Source organism: Nycticebus coucang, chromosome 1 (genome assembly GCF_027406575.1).
Source record: "Nycticebus coucang isolate mNycCou1 chromosome 1, mNycCou1.pri, whole genome shotgun sequence".
Taxonomy (NCBI): domain Eukaryota; kingdom Metazoa; phylum Chordata; class Mammalia; order Primates; family Lorisidae; genus Nycticebus; species Nycticebus coucang.
In genome coordinates this window covers 91,039,102-91,060,949 of record NC_069780.1, presented here as the reverse complement: position 1 = coordinate 91,060,949, position 21,848 = coordinate 91,039,102, and the positions used below count along the sequence as shown (strand labels likewise).

Genomic DNA, 21,848 nt, shown 5'->3' with positions numbered 1-21,848 from the left:
CCTTATCAAGATCTTCCTTCACCTGGTAGTACTTGGTGATGGGGAACCATGAGAAGCTATAGGATAAAGAGGACGCTCTTTCTTGCTGAGCTAGTTTTACTTTCAGTGGTGAAGAAAAACTCATCATTAACTGACCAATAACATTAAATATCTCCGTAGTAACTTAAATATGAAGTACAATGTACAATTTTCTCAAATTCTTAGGGAAAGTTAGACTGCCAAAGAATTTCAGTTTATTACCTACTTCTTCAAGATTCATTCTCAAACCACAAGTGACTATCAGTGATCATTCCCTCCGCCTTTAGAATTCTTGAGAGAAGTAAGATTTTCACAATAGTATTAGGGAGTCATAGGTTATTGCATAGAGGAAGAGAGTACCATATTTCTGATCACATTCACAGGTGAAATCCTTCCCTTACCATTCTTAGTACTTTTATTCTGACTTCATGATAGCAACTTTTATTTTTATTCCTCCTCAGTTTTACAATGCCAAATCATATTTTTATAATAAAAAATATCCTGCATTTAGAAAGCAAAAACACTAAAGGGAAGATTCATTAGATGCATTACTTAAAAAGCAAGTGCATTTGGGGGTTCATTAAATTTATTATCTTGCTTGCAATGCAAGTACATCATCACAAATTTTCTTCATTTTCATAAAATAAAGAAGGAAATGCAATACAGTCTCTTAACTCGGCAAAATGACGTGTAAATTAGCATAAGAAATCTCATCTATTTATTTAGTATTCTAGGGAAAACCAGAGACTTTTTATAAAGGATTTTTAAATCTCTACAAGTCTGTTGTCTGTGATTTTGTCTTACGAGCAAGAGAAAAGTGTTTATAACACAAAATTCTGTGAAAAATCAAAATTACAACTGAAATCTAGATCCTTGTATTTGATATATATAGAGAGAGAGTGTGTGTGTGCGTGTGCCTGGTGGGGAAGGAGGATGCTTACATGAATAAAACCTTAGAAATCCTTTGAGAGTTTCTGACATATTAATAAAATCAAGAATCTTAAAGTTTGAATCTTCTGCACAGTGTAAGTACTCCACAGAAGTGGTCTTTCCTATAGGGCTTATGACTTTTCTTGAGTAAGCACTTGCTAAATTTGCAGGCAGTTCATTTCACTTGATTAAACTTTTGTTCCTCATAATTGATTAAAAAAAACATAATGTGTACCTCTCAATCCTACTTTCAAGTTGTTCACATAGTTAGACGTGACAATCTAAGCCCAGTGCTGTTCATTCTACATGCTGCCCATTAAAATGTGAGAAGACATCTCTACCATCCGTCCATGCTAAGTATTTTCTTGATTAAACATCTGGTCCTTCAGCAGTCTCACATATGGCAAAAGACACATTTTTGATGTCTTGCCGTATTGTCATCTCCTTTTGAATGTGTCCATGCTGAATGTCTGCGGTAGAAAGCAGTCCAGTGTATGGTGGAGCGTTACTACAGCTTGACCTCTACACTAATTCTTCCATTTCTGTGGAAGAATTAGGTATAAGGAAGAATTAGGTTTTTTTGTTTTGCTTTGTTTCTTTCATACATTTTCTTATGTTTTAATATGTGCATTAAGTAGTTTATTATACATTCACATTCTTACAATGCGTAGGAATGTGTTTATAGTACTGTTTATATAAGACTTGGCATGAGGTTTACATATTCCTTACTATGTTCTTCTGAAACTCAATGCGTAAGCAAGTCCTATTAAAAATTTTACAGGTTTTTTTTTTTTATTTAGAATGTTTGCCTTGTTTCTGCTGTTGGAAAGATGTTTACGAGATCAGCTTTTGTTTATTTATTTCAGTGCTTTCAGTTTAAAGAGTTCTGAGTCAGAATTCATTTTGACTGCCCTCAATAAGATTCGTAATGCAATTGGTCATTTTCTCTTTACAGATTGTTCAGTTCAAGGGAATGAAGAATTCAGAATAATTTTGGTTAAGTGGATTCCAATGTGGGGAATAAGAATAACCTGAACAGTTGACCTGCTTTGAAGAAACGTAATTTCCATTTATCTAAAATAATCTGTAACAACCAAACCAATCAAAATGAATTCAACCTTATTTTCCCAGATTGAAAATCATTCAGTCCACTATAATTTTTCAGAGAAGAATTCCCAGTTTTTGGCTTTTGAAAATGATGATTGTCATCTGCCCTTGGCCATGATATTTACATTAGCTCTTGCTTATGGAGCTGTGATCATTCTTGGTGTCTCTGGAAACTTGGCCTTGATCATAATCATCTTGAAACAAAAGGAGATGAGAAATGTTACCAACATCCTGATTGTGAACCTTTCCTTCTCAGACCTGCTTGTTGCCATCATGTGTCTCCCCTTCACATTTGTCTACACATTAATGGACCACTGGGTCTTTGGTGAGGCAATGTGCAAGTTGAATCCTTTTGTTCAATGTGTTTCAATCACTGTGTCCATTTTCTCTCTGGTTCTCATTGCTGTGGAACGGCATCAGCTGATAATCAACCCACGAGGGTGGCGACCCAATAATAGACATGCCTACATAGGTATTGCTGTGATGTGGGTCCTTGCTGTGGCTTCTTCTCTGCCTTTCCTGATCTACCAAGTATTGACTGATGAACCATTCCAAAATGTGACACTTGATGCGTTCAAGGACAAGTACGTGTGCTTTGATAAATTTCCGTCGGACTCTCACAGGTTGTCTTATACCACACTGCTCTTGGTGCTGCAGTATTTTGGTCCACTCTGTTTTATATTCATTTGCTACTTCAAGGTAAGACAATTGCTTTCCCCTATAATTTCTATTTTTACCTTCTTTCTGCAGAATTTCTCATTAATTCAGTGGTTCCCTTCGAACTTATTTTTTTTTTCCTCCATAGATATATATACGCTTAAAAAGGAGGAACAACATGATGGACAGGATGAGAGACAGTAAGTACAGGTCCAGTGAGACCAAAAGAATCAACATCATGCTGCTCTCCATCGTGGTAGCCTTTGCCGTTTGCTGGCTCCCCCTTACCATCTTCAACACCGTATTTGATTGGAATCATCAGATCATTGCTACATGCAACCATAATCTGTTATTCCTGCTCTGCCACCTAACAGCAATGATATCCACCTGTGTCAACCCCATATTTTATGGATTTCTGAACAAAAACTTCCAGAGAGACTTGCATTTCTTCTTTAACTTCTGTGATTTCCGGTCTCGGGACGATGACTATGAGACAATAGCCATGTCCACCATGCACACAGATGTTTCTAAGACTTCTTTGAAGCAAGCAAGCCCAGTTGCATTTAAAAAAATTAACAATGATGACAATGAAAAAATCTAAAACTGCTGTAGAATATGGTCTCAGATGTTTAAAAATAAGCACAGCCTACAGCAGCATACTTGTATTACCCATTCTCCTAAGGAATGGGGTTGAAATCATTTGAGACAGACCAGGGTTTTCTTGTCTTGCTTTTTACTGCTTTTGTTATAGGTGTCATAATTACATTTGGAACAAAATGTATACGTTTTGGCATCTTGTGGTGATAGTTCTGACAAGACATCCTTGAAGTGCTTTTCGTGAACTTAGAACTATAATATAAAGACTTTTATACCATATTTATTGGAATGAAATTTCTTCCAAGTATTGTTATTAACTGATTGAGAAGCACTAGCACCTGATGCTCTCATTAGATTGGGCAGTCCTTATGAGTTTAGATTGTCAATTGATTGGGCCATCCTCATGTTATGATAGGCATCATTTCAGTCTGTTGCAGAGGTGACAGTATTCAAAAGCAGCATTCAGGATCAGGATGTGGAGCCAAAGGACTTTCAGACATGATTTGCTTTTTTGCTCCAATTGATTATTATTTAAATTAAGACAAAAATGTATCAATAATGTTTGCTCAGCTGTGAATAACATGGGGAATTGGGCCACCTACAAGACTTCAGAGAGAAAGCAGTTCTCTAACTTCAAAACTATTTTAGTACCTGACAATCAAAGCGTCTCAAAGTAATTAACAAGTAAGTTAGTAGGCTGAATTATTATCGTTTGAGTTGGTGGTCAAGAGATTTTTCCATTCTTTACAGACTGATCAGTGTTTGTCCAACTTTCTGGCATAAACATGTAACTCAGAAGGCATTTCCAGCTTTTCCAGCTTACAGTACATAGAAACTCACACTGTCTTTTCCATGCAGCAGTGCCAAATACAGTAACTCGTTTTTAACTTTCAGTGTCTATCTTTCAAAGCTATTGACACCAAAGTATAGTACAGTGTTAAAAGGAAGCTCACTTCAGCTAGCAGGGAAAAACACCCCCAAACTGAGGACACTTTATCTAGCACATGTTAACTTGTGTAATCTGTGTGACTTATGGTGTCCTATTAATAACTCACTGTATAGAGTATGGAGTAATTATGTCATGTTAGTATGCCGGATTCCACGTATCTTGTAATCATGAGTGAGCCTCAGAATCATCTTCAGAAATGATATTTTAAAGAACAAGACATACTTTCAGTATATTGTACAAAGTATTAAATATGTTTGATTTCAGAAGGGCAGATACTTTATTAAAATTGAAATTGTTTTTGCTTTTTCTGAGAAGTCTCTTTTGTCGCTCTCTTCAATGTTTTCTTGTCCCATGACTTCCTTCCCTGGATGTTCTCACAGCATCCCCTATCTTCCTGCTAATGAAACGCTTTCTACCTTGTGTTACAACCATTGCGGCTCAGTGTCCTTCCCTTGCTAGATACTAAGCTTCGTGAAGGCAGTCAACTATAACATTATTGTCCCTGGTGCATATAGCACAGTGCCAAGTACTTAGAAGGTAAAAAAATATATTAAAACAAATGAGAGAATAATTTCCTTATTAGGAAATTGGGACAATTTCCTTCTTATTTATGATCATATAGAATTCACATCTTAATGTCTTTTTGGACTTTTTCTCCTAAGTTAATCTTTATTAAGAAGGTATTTTCTCTTTTATTATAACATTTTCAGCCCTAAACCACACAAAAATGACATTTTACATTTTAGGAACTTGCATCATCAGTCTTGTAAGCCAAATAAATATCAAACTTTTAATATTGAATATTAATTTGAAGTCAGATTATAGCTTAAGAAAGTCCCTTATTAACAGAATAAAGAAAAACAATTTTTAAACCAACTTTTAATATTTAATATCATTTTCCTTACCCAAACCTGAAATTCTTAACTACTTCATGTTTTTCTGTTCTTGGAAATAAATAGGAAATTCTGTCTGTTTTTACTTAGGTACTATGGAAACAAATTGCTATTTGGGAATAGTCTTAATATGTAGGTGCTTCTCTGTCAGTACATCTGCTTAGAAGGCCATTTCTAGAATTACCATGCAGCCGTGTAGGCTGCTGATTCCTTAACCATAAATAATGAACTGAATATCAAATTCTTCTGTTTTGTGCAAAGATGTTGACGAGCTATAGTAAAGTCTAGTTTCAGCAACAAAACGCATTGGAATTCAAGAAGAAATAAATGGTCATATTAAACATATTAAATATAAACTATAAAGCCACTGGTGTTTTGTTTGTTTTTGACAGTGTCCTACCCTGTTGCCCCGGCTAGAGGGCCATGACCTCAGCGTAGCTCACAGACACCTCAAACTCTTGAGCTCAGTAATCCTCCTGCCTCAGCCTCCTGAGTAGCTTGGACTACAGACGCCCTCCATCATGACCAGCTACTTTTCTATTTTTAGTAGAGATGGTGTCTTGCTCTTGTTCAGGCTGGTCTGGAACTCCTGAGGTCCGGGGACCCACCTGTCTCTGCCTCCCAGAGTGCTAGGATCACAGATGTGAGCCACCAATCTCGGCCCCATTGTGTTCTCTTAAACGTAAGAGCAAAAATCAATTATTAGTTTAGAAAAAGAGCATAATTATAGTGTAGCTTATATGAATTTGGAATGTATTGTTTATAGCTAGTATTTTTAAACTTATTATGTGCCAAATACTATGTTGATACTACTTTGTAATATTATTTTGTAATACGTAATATTACAAGTTAATAGATACTTGAGTACCTATTAATACCTCAGAAAAGAGGAAATTGAAGCTCAAGTTAAAATATTTGTATGAGCCTTGAAAAGGAAAAGTAATGATCTACTAAGCTAATCACTGAACTGTGCCTAGGATAGAGTTTTAGAAGATACTTTTTCTCTCTACAAGTTGCAACATTAGAGCCTGACAGTACCCTTCACTTCCTTTCTAATTTTAGCTGCAGAAAAGGATGGAGTGAGACAGAGTTAAGAGAACGTGGCCATTATATGTATTCATAATCCCCCACTAAATTAGAAAATTCAGCTTAAAAATAGAATTACACTATTCATGTTCATTTTATTTCTCTACTGTTAACTGGATATTTCATCCCTCTTTAAGAAAATGTGAATATAAGGCACGGTGGCTCACACTTGTAATCCTAGCACTCTGGGAGGCCCAGGTGGGTGGATCGTCTGAGCTCTCAAGTTCAAGACCAGCCTGAGCCAGAACAAGACCTCATCTCTTAAAAATAGCTGGGTGTTCTGGCAGGCACCTGTAGTCCCAGCTGCTTGGAAGGCTGAGGCAAGAGAATTGCTTGAACCCTAGAGTTTGAGGTTGCTGTGAGCTGTGATGGTGCGGCACTCTACTGAGAGCAACAAAGTGAGACCTTGTCTCAAAAAAAAAAGTATATATTACTATATTGTAATTTATTTTATTTCCACAATTTTCCAGGGAAATATAAATATATATTACACTGTAATTTCAAAATTTGATAGCCAAATCTAGCTATTTTGACAATGAAAATATTCACACACAGTAAAAGTGGAGGAAAGAGGCAGGTTAAGGCTGAGGTGCAGGGGTGTCTGGCCTCGAGCCATCGTTGCAAGTCAGAATTTATGGGTCTGCTAGGGGTTTCATCAGAAGCAGGGCTGTTTTTCTCAGCAATCAATGATTATACTGGAATTAAGGTGGTTTCTCAGTGAGACTTGAATTCTTTCACAGTCTACATATGTTCATTATTTCCATATCTATCAAACAACATGTTGTACTTAAGTGTCTGAGCTGGGAAGAATGTATGCATGACTTAGTGGCAGCAAATTAATAAAATCTCTCAAGTTCCCTTCATTTGATCCTTTTACTAGTACACATGCATTTTAGTGTGTATGCCCAGATACACATTGTGTAAATATGAATACATATATAAAATTTATAATGAGTTTATTTTCATTGTTATTCATTTTTCAATTTCTTATAATAGTATCATGTATTTTTAGTAAATACATGATTTAGTAAAACAGTATATATATTTTTCAAGGCTGTCTTCTGAAGTCTAAGGAGAAACTAATCACGCCTCCACTTTTACTGTGTGTGAATATTTTCATTGTCAAAATAGCTAGATTACTTGGCTATCAAATTTTGAAATTACAGTGTAATATATATTTTTATTTCCCTGGGAAACTGTGGAAATAAAATAAATTATGATATAATAATGTAAACTTTTTTTTTTTTTTGAGACAAAGTCTTACTTTGTTGCCCTCGGTAGAGTGCCGTGGCATCACAGTTCCCAGCAACCTCAAACTCTAGGGTTCAAGCAATTCTCTTCCCTCAAAATACCATATAAAGTATTGTTTTTCTCATTTCACATATAAGAAAACTGACTTGCCCAATGTCACACAGTAAATGACAGAACAAGGATTTAAATCCAAGCAGTCTGGTTCCTGAATCTTGATATGATAATGAGTTTTCACTTTCCAACAAACAAGCCTCTGCCAGAATTCACCGACCTCTGCCTCTGCCTCTCCTATCTTCCTGTTGTTACTGCATGTACTCATAACTCCAGGTCCTCTCCAACCGTAAGCAATCTGAGAAAGATTGAAATTATATATATATTTTTTTCAAGGCTGTTTTCTGAGGTCTAAGGAAAACTAATCACGATGGTTTAGAAACAGTTACAAAATTGAGACGCAAATTTGCATCACCCAAGATTATCACCGTAAAGCTATTTTTTCCTGTGCTGCATATCTTTATTTTCTCTGACCTTTTGGTTTACACAAACCCTAATTTTTCTAGTGTTCAGCCAATGCCTGAGTCATCTTCTGAGAGTATTTGCCCAATAAGTGGCTGGGGCTTTGAATTTCTATCAGCGTTCTTTGGAGGCTGGAGTATTGTACCTTACATGGCTCCATATTCTGGCTCACAGGCTGGAGAATAGAGTTTTAGAACAAGGATTGGTATTTACCCGACTTCTAAATTTTGAATCCTGTCTAGAAGAGAACAAGGAGGGAGAAGGGTAAAAACGATTTAATCCAGCCAAATGTCAGACTGAAGCAAAGATATTGATGGAATTACACAACTCCCCTGTCACCTAGAAGCATTATACTGTATTGTGGTCTGTCTTGTTTTGACATAGTCTTTAAAAATTAAAACAGCTGTATCTTATTACAGGGCTATTTTTCTTTAAAATAGCATTGCCTACGGTTTTGTTTGTTTTTGGTATCAGGAGTAAAACTTGTGAGTGTCACTGTGATTTCTGGCCAATCTTTTTTTATTAAGATATAATTGACATACTATAAAATTCACTTTTTAATAGTATACAATTCAGTGGTTTTCAAAATATTCACAAAGTTGTTCTGCCATCATGTCTCTAATTCCAAAGCATTTTCATTATTCCAAAAAGAAACTGCAGATTCCAGTTTCCAGTCTGATTGATAAGGAGCTTGAAAATAGTCATTTTTGTCTTAACAAGTAAACAGCTGAACAAACTGACAAATCAACAACTCTGTGTAGATCTTTCAGAGAAGCGAGATCCAAGGAAAAAACTACTCCCTCTCCCCCAATTGGGAAGAGACAGGCCAAGGCAAAGAATCACAATTCCCCAGAACAAGAACCCTAAGCAGAAACTGCCATTGAAACCACCAGTGCCTTGGTTGGAAACTCTGTGGACAAGTTGTAGAGTTAAAAACTCCAGGGGAGGGCTCGGCGCCCAGGCCACATTCACGGAAGGTGATGGGTTCGAGCCCAGCCTGGCCTGTTAGACAACAATGACAACTGCAACCAAAAATAGCCAGGCGTTGTGGCAGGCGCCTGTAGTCCCAGCTACTCGGGAGGCTGAGGCAAGAGAATCACCTAAGCCTGAGAGTTTGAGGTTGCTGTGAGCTGTGATGCCATGGCACTCTATCAAGGGCAACATAGTGAGACTCTGTCTCAAAAAAGAAAGAAAGAAAAGAAAAAAGACTCCAGGGGGACCAGGCATAGAGGGACCCTCACACGTTTGTGAATTTTATCTTCAGGTGCTCAACTAAATTCTCACAGAAAATACTGGAGAGGGTGGTGCCTGGGGCTCAAAGGGGTAGGGCACCGGCCCCGTATGCCGGAGGTGGTGGGTTCAAACCCAGCCCCGGCCAAAAAAAAAGAAAATACCAGAGAAAAATCCCTTGTACGCCCGATAGGAAGAGGGGAAAAAGAGCCAATGCTCTGAAGTAGGCCATTCAGAGCAATAGGAAATAGAACAAACATTCTGTTCTTCTTAAGGTCTGCCCTCAAGAGAAACTATTTTCCTAGAGTGTAAACTGTGAGGGTTTTATCAGAGCCAAAGTGACCTAAGAAAAGGGAAATACCAAATTCCAGCCTCTTCTAGCCACCCTGTCCCATTTAAGGGAGGAGAAAAAAATGAGAAGCTCTTAGGAAGTTCACAGTTCAAAGGCTCACTAAAAGAACAAAGCCAAATCTTATTTCTTCCAAATGCTTCCCCACCCCCACTTCTTACTAGGACATTCCTAAAGACCCATTTACAGCAAATCTGTTACCCAGTGCGTCATGTCCAGCTACCAAGGAAAAATTACAAGGCAAAATTAAAAGGCAAAAAACCGTTGGAGGACACAGCAAGCATAAGAACTAGACTCCCATATGGCAGGGGTGTTGATATTATCAGACTAGGAATTTCAAGCAGCTACAATTAATATGCTAAGGGCTCTAATGGATAAAGTAGGTTGCATGCAAGAACAGATGGGCAATACAAGAAGAGAGAGAGAAATTTGAAGAAAAAAAGGAAAAGGAAATGCTGCAAGGGGGACGGGGGAGGAATGCCTTTGGTGGCGGAAGAATGAATGAAACTGAGGAAAGAATTTCGGAGATATGGAAGACTTGGAGATATGTTAAAACAAACATTTAAAACAGAAAAGTAAACAGAAAAAACATCAGAACAGAGTATCTAAGAATTGTGGAACAACTCTAAAAGGTGTAACAGCAAAATGGGAATACCACAAGGAGAAGAGAGAGAAAAAAAAAAAAAAACAGAAGAAACATTTAAGCATTAGTAATGCAGAATTTCCCCTAAATTAATATCAGACACCACACCACAAACCCAGGAAAATCAGAGAACCCCAAGCAGGATAAAGACCAAAGGATATGACTTCAAACTACAGAAAATCAAAGATAAAGAAAAAATTCTGATGGGTGGAGGGAGGGTAATCGGTGGGACCACACCTACAGTGCATCTTACAAGGGTACATGCGAAATTTACTAAATGTAGAATACAAATGTCTTAACACAATAACTAAGAAAATGCCATGAAGGCTATGTTAACCAATTTGATGAAAATATTTCAAATTGTATATCAAACCAGCACATTGTACCCCATGATTACATTGATGTACACGGCTATGATTTAATAAATAACAACAATAATAATAATTCTGGGAGAAGCTATGGGGGGGAAATCTTCACTACAGAGAAGTAAAGACAAGAATTATATCTGTCTTTTTTTTGCAGTTTTTGGCCGGGGCTGGGCTTGAACGTACTACCTCCAGCATATGGGGCCAGGGCCCTACTCCTTTGAGCCATGGGCACTGCCTGAGAAGAATTATATCTGACTTTGTCTCAAACTATGTAAGCAAGAAGAGAGTGGAGCAAATATTTAAAATGTTGACAGGAAAAAAAAACCACCATTCTAGAATATTTTACACTATGTAAATTCTTTTATAAGTCAAGGAGAAATAAAGACTTTTTCAGACAAATAGTTAGAAAAATTATCATCAGTAGGCAATTTCTGCTTTACAAATAATGTTAAAATTTCTTTAGAGAGAAGGAAAATAATATTGGTCAGAAACTCAGATCTACATAAAGAAAAAAAGAGTATCAAAGAAAGAATATTTTTATTTTTCTTAACTGACCTAACAGATAACAGTTTGTTCAAATAATAGTAACAACATAGTCAATTATGTTTACTTGTGTATATATCACATATACGTAAGTATCCTTATATGTAGGAAAATGAATGGAAGCAATGATATAAGAGATGTTAGAGAAGAATTGGGATCATTTTATTATTGTGAGGTACTCATAGACTCTTTGAAGTGACATAGTGTTGTTTGAAATTGGGCTTGGATTACCTTTGCAAAACTCTAGGACAACCATTAAAAGTAGTAAAAAAGCTAGTTATAACTGATATGCACAAAAAGCAAAAAGAGTCTAGAACATTGAAACATACAAAGTGTTAAAAAATTGAAACAAGGATAACAAATAGAAAATGGTAACAAATATGGCAAGTATTAGTCATGTTATATTATATATTAAATATATTATATATTATGATGTAATATATTAGTAATAACTTTGAATATCAATGTCCTAAATGCCCCAACTACAAGATAAAAATTATTAGTGGATGAAAAAACAAGACCCAACTGTTTGTTATCTATGTGAAACCCACTTTAAATACAGAGTCACATGCAGATTTAAAAGCAAATGGGGAAAGAACACTATGCTCACACTAATCAAAAGGAAACAGGAGTATCTATGTGAATTTTAGACTAGGCAGAATTCAAAGGAAGGAAAGTTATCAGGGCATTACATAATGATAAAGCAGTGAATACTCCACAATGATGTAATAACCTTAGGATGTTTGTGCCTAATGGCAGAGTGCCAAAACATGTAAAGCAAAAACTGATCTAACTACAAAGAGTGGTAGATGATCCCATATTCTAGCTGGAAATTTCAACACCCCTGTATTAGAAATGAACAGGTATAGCAAGCAGGAAATCAGTATAAACATTGAACTCAATGGGCTTCAACTGAAATCTAGATATAACTGATATCTATAGGCTCTGATAGGCTATGTTGTTGACATCCATCAAAGCAGATGAAGATTAAATAAGATGCTTCTAAATGGCATATGGGTTTTGAAGAAATATCAAAAGAAATTTAAAAATATTTTGAACTAAATGAAGACAAAAACATAATTGATCAAAATCTGAAGAATGCAGTGAAATAAATGCCTCAGCGATGTCCAACTTGTTTTCTTCTCTGCCTCTGGTGGAAGAAGAAGAATAGAGGGATCTTGGGCCACACATTAAACACACAGACACTAATGAAAGGTATTGAAGGGGGAAAGAAAGCTCTGTGTATGATTTTTGTGATAACCACCACAAAAACGTCAAAAAGTCCTCACATAATCTGCATGTATCCCATGGGCCACAGGTTTGACACCCCTGGTAGAGAGAAATCTGTAACACTAAATGCATATATTGAAAAAAGAAGATAGATATAAAATCAATCATGTAAGTTTCCACCTTAGGAAACTGGAAAAAAAGCAAAGTAAATCCAAGGGAAGAAGGCGAAAATAAATAATGAAAAGTATAGCAGAATTTCACACAATTGGTAATAAGAAATCAATAGGGGCAACCAGTAAAACTAAAAGCTGGTTCTTTGAAAAGATAAATAAAATCATAATCTCTAGTCAGTTTTACTAAGAAAAAGAGAAGACACAAATTACAAAGGAATGGAAGCCCTAAATGAAAATGTCCCAAGTTTTGCTAAATACCCTGATACATTCCTTTCAGATGGGTATCAAACAGAGCCTCTCCAAGACACATTGTAATGAACCTGTCCAAAGTCAAGATGAAAGAAAACAATCTGCAAGCAGCTAGGAGTAAGCACCAACTACCTATAGAAGCAGAGCCATTAGGATGACAGCAGACTTTTCAACTAAAACCTTCCAAGACAGAAAAGCATGGTCATCCAACTTCAACATTCTAAAACAACACAATTTTCAGCCCAGAATTCTGTATCCTGCTAGACTAAATTTCAAAATTGATACAGAAATCAAATCTTTTGTAAATATACAAGGACTGAGGAAATTCACCACAACAAGACCACCTCTACAGGAAATACTTAGACCTATTCTTAACACTAACCATTACAACGGACCATCAGCAAAGTAAACACCCAGAAGCTAACGGTCAAAACTTTGCTTCCACAATGGCACAAAGGATAAAACTACACAACAGACTTGCACAAAATAAGATGAACAGAATTCCACTACACTTATCAATTTTCTCAGTAAATGTCAGTGGACTGAATTCACCACTAAAGAGGCACAGCTGGACTTGGATAAAAAAGAACAAGCCATCCATATCTGTATCCAGGAGACACACCTAGCCCTGAAGGACAAGTCAAGACTCAGGGTTAAGGGATAGAAAACTGTATTTCGAGCTAATGGAAATCTGAAGAAAGGAGGGGTTGAAATCTTATTTTCAGATAAAAGTGGATTTAAAGCAGCTAAAGCTAAGAAAGACAAAGATGGACATTTTATGCTGGTCAAAGGAACAATACAACAAAAAGACATTTCAATTTTAAATATTTATGCACCCAACTTAAATACTCCCAGATTTATGAAACAGACCTTGATATGTCTCAGCAAATATGATATCCAATAATACCATAATAGCCTAGGACTTTAACACCACAGTTTCAGAACTGGACAGAGCCTGTAAGCAGAAACTAAACAAAGATACAAAGGACTTAAATATAAGTCTAGAACAAATGGGATTAATAGACATGTACAGAACACACTATCCCAAAGTTAAGATTACACATTTTTCTTGTCAGCCCATGGTACATACTCCAAAAACTACCACATCCTAGGATATAAATCAAACCTCAACAAAATTAAAAGAATAGAAATTATACCCTGTACCTTCTCAGACCACAAGGCAATAAAGGTGGATCTCAACTCCAACAAAAATGTTCATCCCCACACAGAGACTTAGAAATTAAATAATCTTATGCCGAATGATAGTTTGATCCAGGAAGAGATAAAAGAGGAAATTGTTAAATTCCTCAACATAACAACAATGGAGACACAAGTTATCAAAACCTGTGGGATACAGCTAAAACAGTCTTGAGAGGGAAATTTATCACATTAGATGCCTGCATTTGAAAAACAGAAAGAGAGCACATCAACAAAATCATGATCCAGTTTATGGAATTGGAAAAAGAAGAACAATCTAATCCTAAACACAGCAGAAGAAAAGAAATACCAAAATTAAATCAGAGGGCAGTGCCTATGGCTCAAGGAGTAGGGTGCCAGCCCCATGTACTGGAGGTGGTGGGTTCAAACCCGGCTCCAGGGCGAGGCCTGTGGCTCAGTGAGTAGGGCGCCGGCCCCATATGCCGAGGGTGGCGGGTTCAAACCCAGCCCCGGCCAAACTGCAACAACAACAACAAAAATAGCCGGGCGTTGTGGCGGGCACCTGTAGTCCCAGCTGCTCGGGAGGCTGAGGCAAGAGAATCGCATAAGCCCAAGAGTTAGAGGTTGCTGTGAGCCGTGTGACGCCATGGCACTCTATCCGAGGGCAGTTCAGTGAGACTCTGTCTCTACAAAAAAAAAAAAAAAAAACCCAGCCCCAACCAAAGAAAAAAAAAAAAAACTGCCCCCCCCCAAAAAAAATTAAATTAAATGATTCTTTTGAAAACAAAAGAATCATTCAGAAAATTAACAAAACAAATAGTTGGTTTTTTGAAAAAGTAAATAAAATTGATAAACCTTTGGCCAGATTAACTAGAAACAGAACAGTAAAATCTCTAATAACCTGATTCTGAAACCAGGAAAAGACACAACTAAAAAGAAGAATTTCAGATCAATTTCTCTAATGAATATAGATGCAAAAATCCTCAATAAAATCCCAGCCAATAGATTACAGTTACACATTAAAAAAAAATCATTTATCATGATCAATTAAGCTTCATCCCAGGCTTGCAAGGCTGGTTTAACATACACAAGTCCATAAACATAATTCACCATATTAACAGAAGCAAAAACAAAGACCATATGATCCTCTAAATAAATGCAGAAAAAGCATTCGATAAAATTCAGTATCCTTTTCTAATTAGAACTCTGAAAAAAATAGGCATAGTTGGCACATTTCTTAAATGATTGAAGCATCTATGACAAACCCATAGCTAACGTTATACCAAATGGAGTAAAACTGAAAGCTTTTCCACTTAGAACTGGGACCAGATAAGGTTGTCCTCTATTGCCACTACTATACAACCTAGTGCCAGATGTTCTAGACAATAGAATCAGGCAAGAGAAGGAAATAAAAGGCATCAGATGGGAGCAGAGGAGGTCAAACTCTCACTCTTTGCTGCTGATATCATCTTATACTTAGAGAAGCCCAAAGACTCAACCACAAGACTCTTGGAAGTGATCGAAAAATACAGCAATATCTCAGGATATAAAATCAATGTCCACAAATCAGATATATATATATATATATATATATGTGTATATATATATATATATATATAATCAAAGGTTATATGACAATAACAGCCAAGATTAGAAGCTAATCAAGGACACAATACTCTTTACAGTAGCTTCAAAAAAAAATAAATGCCTAGGCATATACATAACAAAAGAGGTGAAAGACCTCTATGAAGAAAATTATGAAACTCTAAGAAAAGAAATAGCAGAAGATATTAACAAATGGAAAAACATACCATGGGTGGGAAGAATCAACATTGTGAAAATGTCTATACTACTCAAATCAATCTACAGATTCAGTGCAAGCCCCTTTAAAACATCATCATCATACTTTCAAGATTTGGAAAAAATAGTTTTTCATTTTGTTTGGAACCAGAAGAAACCCCACGTAGTCAAGACAATACTTAGTAATAAAAACAAAGCTGGGGGTATCACCCTGCCAGACTTTCACCTATGCAACAAGGCCATGGTGATCAAAATAGCATGGTATTGCCACAAAAATAGAGACATTAACATTGGGAACCAGATAGAAAACCATGGGATGAAACTAACATCTTACAGCCACCTGACCTTTAATAAACCAAATAAGAACATACACTGGGGAAAACAATCCTTATTCAAATAAATGGTGTTGAAAGAACTGGATAGCCACATGTAAAAGGCTGCAACTAGACCTGCAGCTCTCACCACTTATAAAAATTGATTCAAGATGGATAAAAGATTTAAATCTGAGGCATGAAACAATACAAATCCTTGAAGAAAGTGTTGGGAAAACACTTGAAGATTTTGGCTTGGGGAACTATTTTATGAGGAAGACTTCTGTGCCAATTGTAACAACAAAAATAAACAAATGGGACTTAATTAAATTGAAAAACTTCTATACAGCTAAGGAAACAATGACCAAATCAAACAAACAACCTTCAAAATGGGGTAAGATATTTGCACATTATGAATCGGACAAAAGCTTGATAATTGGGATCTACAGAGAACTCAATCAACAAAAAAAGACAAACAATCCCATATATCCCTGGATAAAAGAGATGAATAGAACCTTCTCTAAAGAAGACATACAAATGACTAACAAACATACGAAAAAATGCTCAGTGTCCCTCGTCATCAGAAAAATGCAAATCCGAACTCCCCTGAGATATCACCTAACCCCAGTGAGAATGGCCCACATCACAAACTCTCAAAGCTTCAGATGCTGGCATGGATGTAGAGAGAAGGGAACACTTTTACACTGCTAGTGGAATTGCAAACTAATGCAGCCTTTTTGGAAGGAAGTAGGGAGAGGACAAAATTCATTGAGGACAGAGAACTCAATTAGACCTCCCATTTGATCCTACAATCCCATTACTAGGCATCTACCCAGGAGGAAAAAAAAAATCCTTTTATCATAAGGACATTTGCACTAAACTGCTTATTGCAGCTCAATTTACAATTGCCAAAATGTGTAAACAGCCTAAACGCCCACCAACCCAGAAATGGATTAATAAGCTGTGGTATACGTACCCCATGGAATGCTATTCAGCCATTAGAAAAGATGGAGACTTTATGTGGAGGTGGAACAACTTCTTCTTAGTAAAGCATCACCAGAATGGAGAAGCAAGATGATCTAATACAAAGGGGCTGGGTAGGGGAATGAACAAGTGGAGAGAGGAGGGAGGGGGAGGGGGTCATGGTGTATGGCACGTCTCTTGGAGGCAGGACACAATTGTAAGAGGCACTTTATCTAACAAATGCAATCAGTGCAACCTGATTCTTTGTACCCTCAATGAATCCCAAACAATAAAAAATAAATAAATAAATAAATGAAAATAAATAAATACCATTTATGAAAACACCACCAAAATTGAAATGCTTAAGTATGAATCTAAGAAAATATGTATAAGCCATACTGCTGGTGGGAACATAAATTATTACAATTTCTGTGGAATACAGTATGGAGATATCTCAAAGAACTAAAAGTGGACCCACTGTTCAATCCAGCAATCCCACTACTGGGTATTTTATAATAGAAGTCATTATATCAAAAAGATACCTACATTCATCCCTGCAATGTCTGAGAAAAAAATTAAATAAATAAAGGTACCATCATCTGAATGTTTATTACAGCACAATTCACAATTGCAAAGTTATGGAACCATTGTAAGTACCCCTCAACTGATGAGGGGTGCTTATCACACACTCATACCCCATGGAGTACCACTCAGTCACCAAAAGAAGTAAAATAATGTTTTTTACAGCAACTTGCATGGAAGTGGAGACCATTATTCTAAGCAAAGTATTTCAGGACTGAACAAACAAAAGCCACATGTTTTCACTTACAAGTAGGAGCCCAACAATGAGTATGTATGTATGGGTATGTATCACAAAGCCATGTAAAGGACATTGGAAACTAAGAAGGATAGAGCAAGGTAGAAGAGTGAGGGATAAAAAAGTGTCAGGTACAGCGGAGACTTTTCTGGTGATGAGTGCACTGAATGCCCTGACTTCACATTATACAATTCATCCATGTGACAAAAAGCATATGTACCCCCTAAATCTATTGAATAAAAGTAAATAAGTAATTTAAAAAATGTATGTGAAGAAAACTAAAACTCTGATTAAGAACTATTGAAGAAGAATTAAATAAATGGAGAGATATTCTCTGTTCATAGGTGAACAGACTCAATGTTATAAGATATCAGTTTTTCCCAAGTTGATCCATAGATCCAGTGTAACTTCAATCAAAATCACAAAAAGTTATTTTGTGGATATTGACAAACTGATTCTAAAGTTTATAGGGAAAGGCAGAAGACCCAGAATAGAAAACACGAAATTCAAGCAAAAGACAGAAGACCAGCACTACTCTACTTCTGATGAATTTTTAAGTATAACACCAAAAGCATGGCCCATGAAAGAATTAATTGATAATATGGACATAACTAAAATTAAAAATTTCTGTTCTAGGAAAGACATAGTCACGAGAATGGAAAGACAAACCACAAACCTGGAGAAAATATTTTTAAAAACATAATTATTAAGGAACTATTATCAAAAATATAAAGAATTTTTAAAACTCAACAGTAAGAAAATGAACAATTCAATTTAAAAAAATGAGCAGACACAAAGAAGTTATAACAGATGTCAAATAGCACATAAGAAGTTGTTCGATGCCACGTGTTATTAGGGAATTGAAAATTAAAACAACAAAATGACACCACCACATGCCATTAGAATAGCCCAAATCCAAAACATTCACACCACCAAATGCTGGCAAGGATGGGGAAAAATAGTAACTCTACACTCATTGTTGGTGGGAATGTGAATGAGCACAGTCACACTGGAAGATAGTTTGAAAGTCTTTATTTACAAAACATACTCTTACCATATGATCTAACCATCACACTTTTGACATTTACCAAATGAGTTTAAAAACCTATGTCTATACAGAACCTGTGTGTGGATGTGTATAGCAACTTTACTTGTATTTTGTCAACCATGAAGCAACCACGAAGTTCTTCAGAAGGTGAATGCATAAGCAGTGGTATATCTAGGCAATGGAAGATTACTCATGGTTTGCTTTTCAAACCATGAAAAGACTTGGAGAAAACTTACATGTGAAAGAAGGCAGTCTAAGAAGGCTACCTACTACTGATTCCAACTGTACAACATTCTGGAGGAAGCAAAGTTATGGAGGCAGGAAAAAATTCAATAAGGAAGATGAGAAATGAAGAGACAGAGAAATGAAGACAGGCGGAGTAGGTTCAGGGCAGTGTGATCCTCCCCTGTGTGACACTATAATGGTGGTGCACGTCATTATGTATTTGTGCACACCTATTGAAAGTACACAGTAAGAGGGAACCCTAGTGTAAACTCTGGGCTCCAGGAACTAATAACTTGGCAGTGAAATTCATTAATCGTAACAAATGTACCACTATGGTGGGGGATTTTGATGGTAAGCTGCGCAAATGGGGATAGCAAGGGGTATATAGGAAATCTTCGTACCTTGCACTTGACTTTCCTGAGAACCCAAATCTGCTCTAAAAAAATAGTCTATTTGCAAAAAGAAATAAAAAATGAAGAAGAAATCTCATACTCGTTGGCAGTCACTTATTCCTTTCTCTCTCTACCCTCTGGCAACTCCTAGTCCATTTTCTGTCTCTATGAATTTGCCTTTTTTGGACATTTCTTATAAATAGAAAGTCATCATTTGTGACTTGCCTCACTTCACTTAGCATAATGTTCACAAGATTTGTCCACATTGTAATATGTATCAACATTTTATTTCTTTTTTATTGCAAATAATATCCCTATGCATAGATACACCATATTTTGTTTATCCATTCATATACTGATGGACACTTGGGTGATTTTCACTTTTTCAGCTACTACCAATAATGCTGCAATGAACATTCACGTATAAGTTTTTTTGTGGACATATGTTTTCTTTTCCCTTGGATACATACCTAGAAGTGAAATTGCCAGGTCGTCTGCTAACTCTATGTTTAGCTTTTTGAGAAGCTGCCAAACTGTTTCCAGAAGCAGCTGCACATTTTAGTTTCCTCCCAGCAATTTCTCCACTATTGTCTATCATTTTGATTATACAAATCCTAGCGGGTGTGAAGTGGCACCTCATTGTGGTTTTGATTCGCACCTCTCTAATGGCTAATGGCTTTGAGCAGAGTTTCATGTGTTTAATGGACATTTATATATCCTTCCAACGTCTATTTAAATCATTTGCCAATTTTTTAATTGGGTTTTTATCTTTTTTTATTTTAGAGTTTCAAGAGTTCTTTACATAGTCTGGATACTAGTCTTTCATTTTATGTATTTTGTTTCATTCTGTGGGTTACTTTTCATATTTTAATTTTAAAATACAAGTTCCTAGGAGGAAAACTGACATAAGAGACATTGGAATTACCATCAGAATTGAATATCATTTTCACTATTATTTCTACAGGAGAGAAAAAGGTACAAAAAACCAGAAGAGAGTTGACATCTTAGCACCTGCTGTGTGCCAGAAATTTCATATATCTCATTTGGTCCTCAAAAAATATCCATAAAGTCACTGTTTCTCTTATCCTCATTTCCAGATAAGGAAACTGAAGCTCAGACAGATTAAACAGCATTCCAAATTCACTGACAAACGACTAATTTAATTGTTTGACTCTAAGGCTTGTGCCACTGCTAGTCTATTAAATTTCCTTCCTCATTTTCTAAACCTTGTCAGAACAAAATTTGGATTGCTATTGTTTGCCTTTAATGAGAAATTCCATGCAATGCTTCAGCTTCTTCCAGTGAAAGCTGCTATATTAATGCCTCATGTGCATTCATTGGATATACACTAAATATCCCCTAGGGATAATGTCACAAATCTACAGACTTGTATCCATTTAGACTTTGTATTTGCATCTTATGCTCCTAGGGAGATGGGAGAGAAACATTTGTTGATTAAAATCATCTCCTGGGAATATTGCAATAAAATATGTATGTGACTCAAGGTCTGTTGCCAGATGCTTTATTTCTATATTATCTCATGATATTCCAAATGAAAGGAGATAAAATTCAAATGTAGTACTCATCCATAAAAAAAGAATGAAATAGTGTCTTTCACAGCAACTTGAATGGAACTGGAAGCCATTATTCTGAGGAAAGTATCTCAGGAACAGAAAAACAAACACCACATGTACTCACTTATAAGTGGGAGCTGAGCAGGGGGAATATATTGTCATACAGAACGGCGTAGTACAGAGGAGTATAGTACACTTCTGAGATTCAGAAAAGAGGAGGGAAGTAAAAGAGTGAGGATCAAAAACCATCAGGTACAACGTATACTATTTGGATGAATTAACTAAAAGCACAATACTACCACTCTCCGATTCATCCATGTATAAAAAAATACTTTGTACCCACTAAATTTATTGAAATACAAAAAATTCAAACATGGCTTGGCACCCGTACCACAATGGTTACGGTGCCAGCCACATGCACCGAGGGTGGCGGGTTCGAACCCGGCCCAGGCTACCTAAAGGACAATGACAACTGCAACAACAACAAAAAAAGCCGGGCGTTATGGTGGGCACCTGTAGTCCCAGCTACTCAGGAGCCTGAGGCAAGAGAATTGCTTAAGCCCAAGAGTTTGAGGTTCCTGTGAGCTGTGACACCACTTCACTCCACTGAGGGTGATATAGTGAGACTCTGTCTCAAAAAAAAAAAAAAAAATTCAAACATATATCTATATGATTGTAAATTTCATAGATTTTCTTCTATACCTCTGTATCAGTGAGCAAAGGAATGATACCAGTTTGCCTGCTCTTATCTGTGTTCCACATAAAGAAAACAAC

General features: G+C 36.4%; 1 protein-coding gene across 3 annotated transcripts in view; it reads left to right on the top strand.

The window, feature by feature from the left end:
• The window catches only part of NPY1R (neuropeptide Y receptor Y1), a 28,317-nt gene extending 23,758 nt beyond the window's left edge, over window positions 1-4,559 (top strand). For all 3 annotated transcript variants that reach the window (XM_053583924.1, XM_053583906.1, XM_053583914.1), the window contains 2 exons: window positions 1,904-2,754; window positions 2,861-4,559. In XM_053583924.1, coding sequence (XP_053439899.1) covers window positions 2,056-2,754; window positions 2,861-3,313 — 1,152 coding nt within the window. In that variant the 5' untranslated portion in view covers window positions 1,904-2,055 and the 3' untranslated portion in view covers window positions 3,314-4,559. The remainder of the gene's footprint in view (window positions 1-1,903; window positions 2,755-2,860) is intronic.
• Window positions 4,560-21,848: the final 17,289 nt, after the last annotated feature.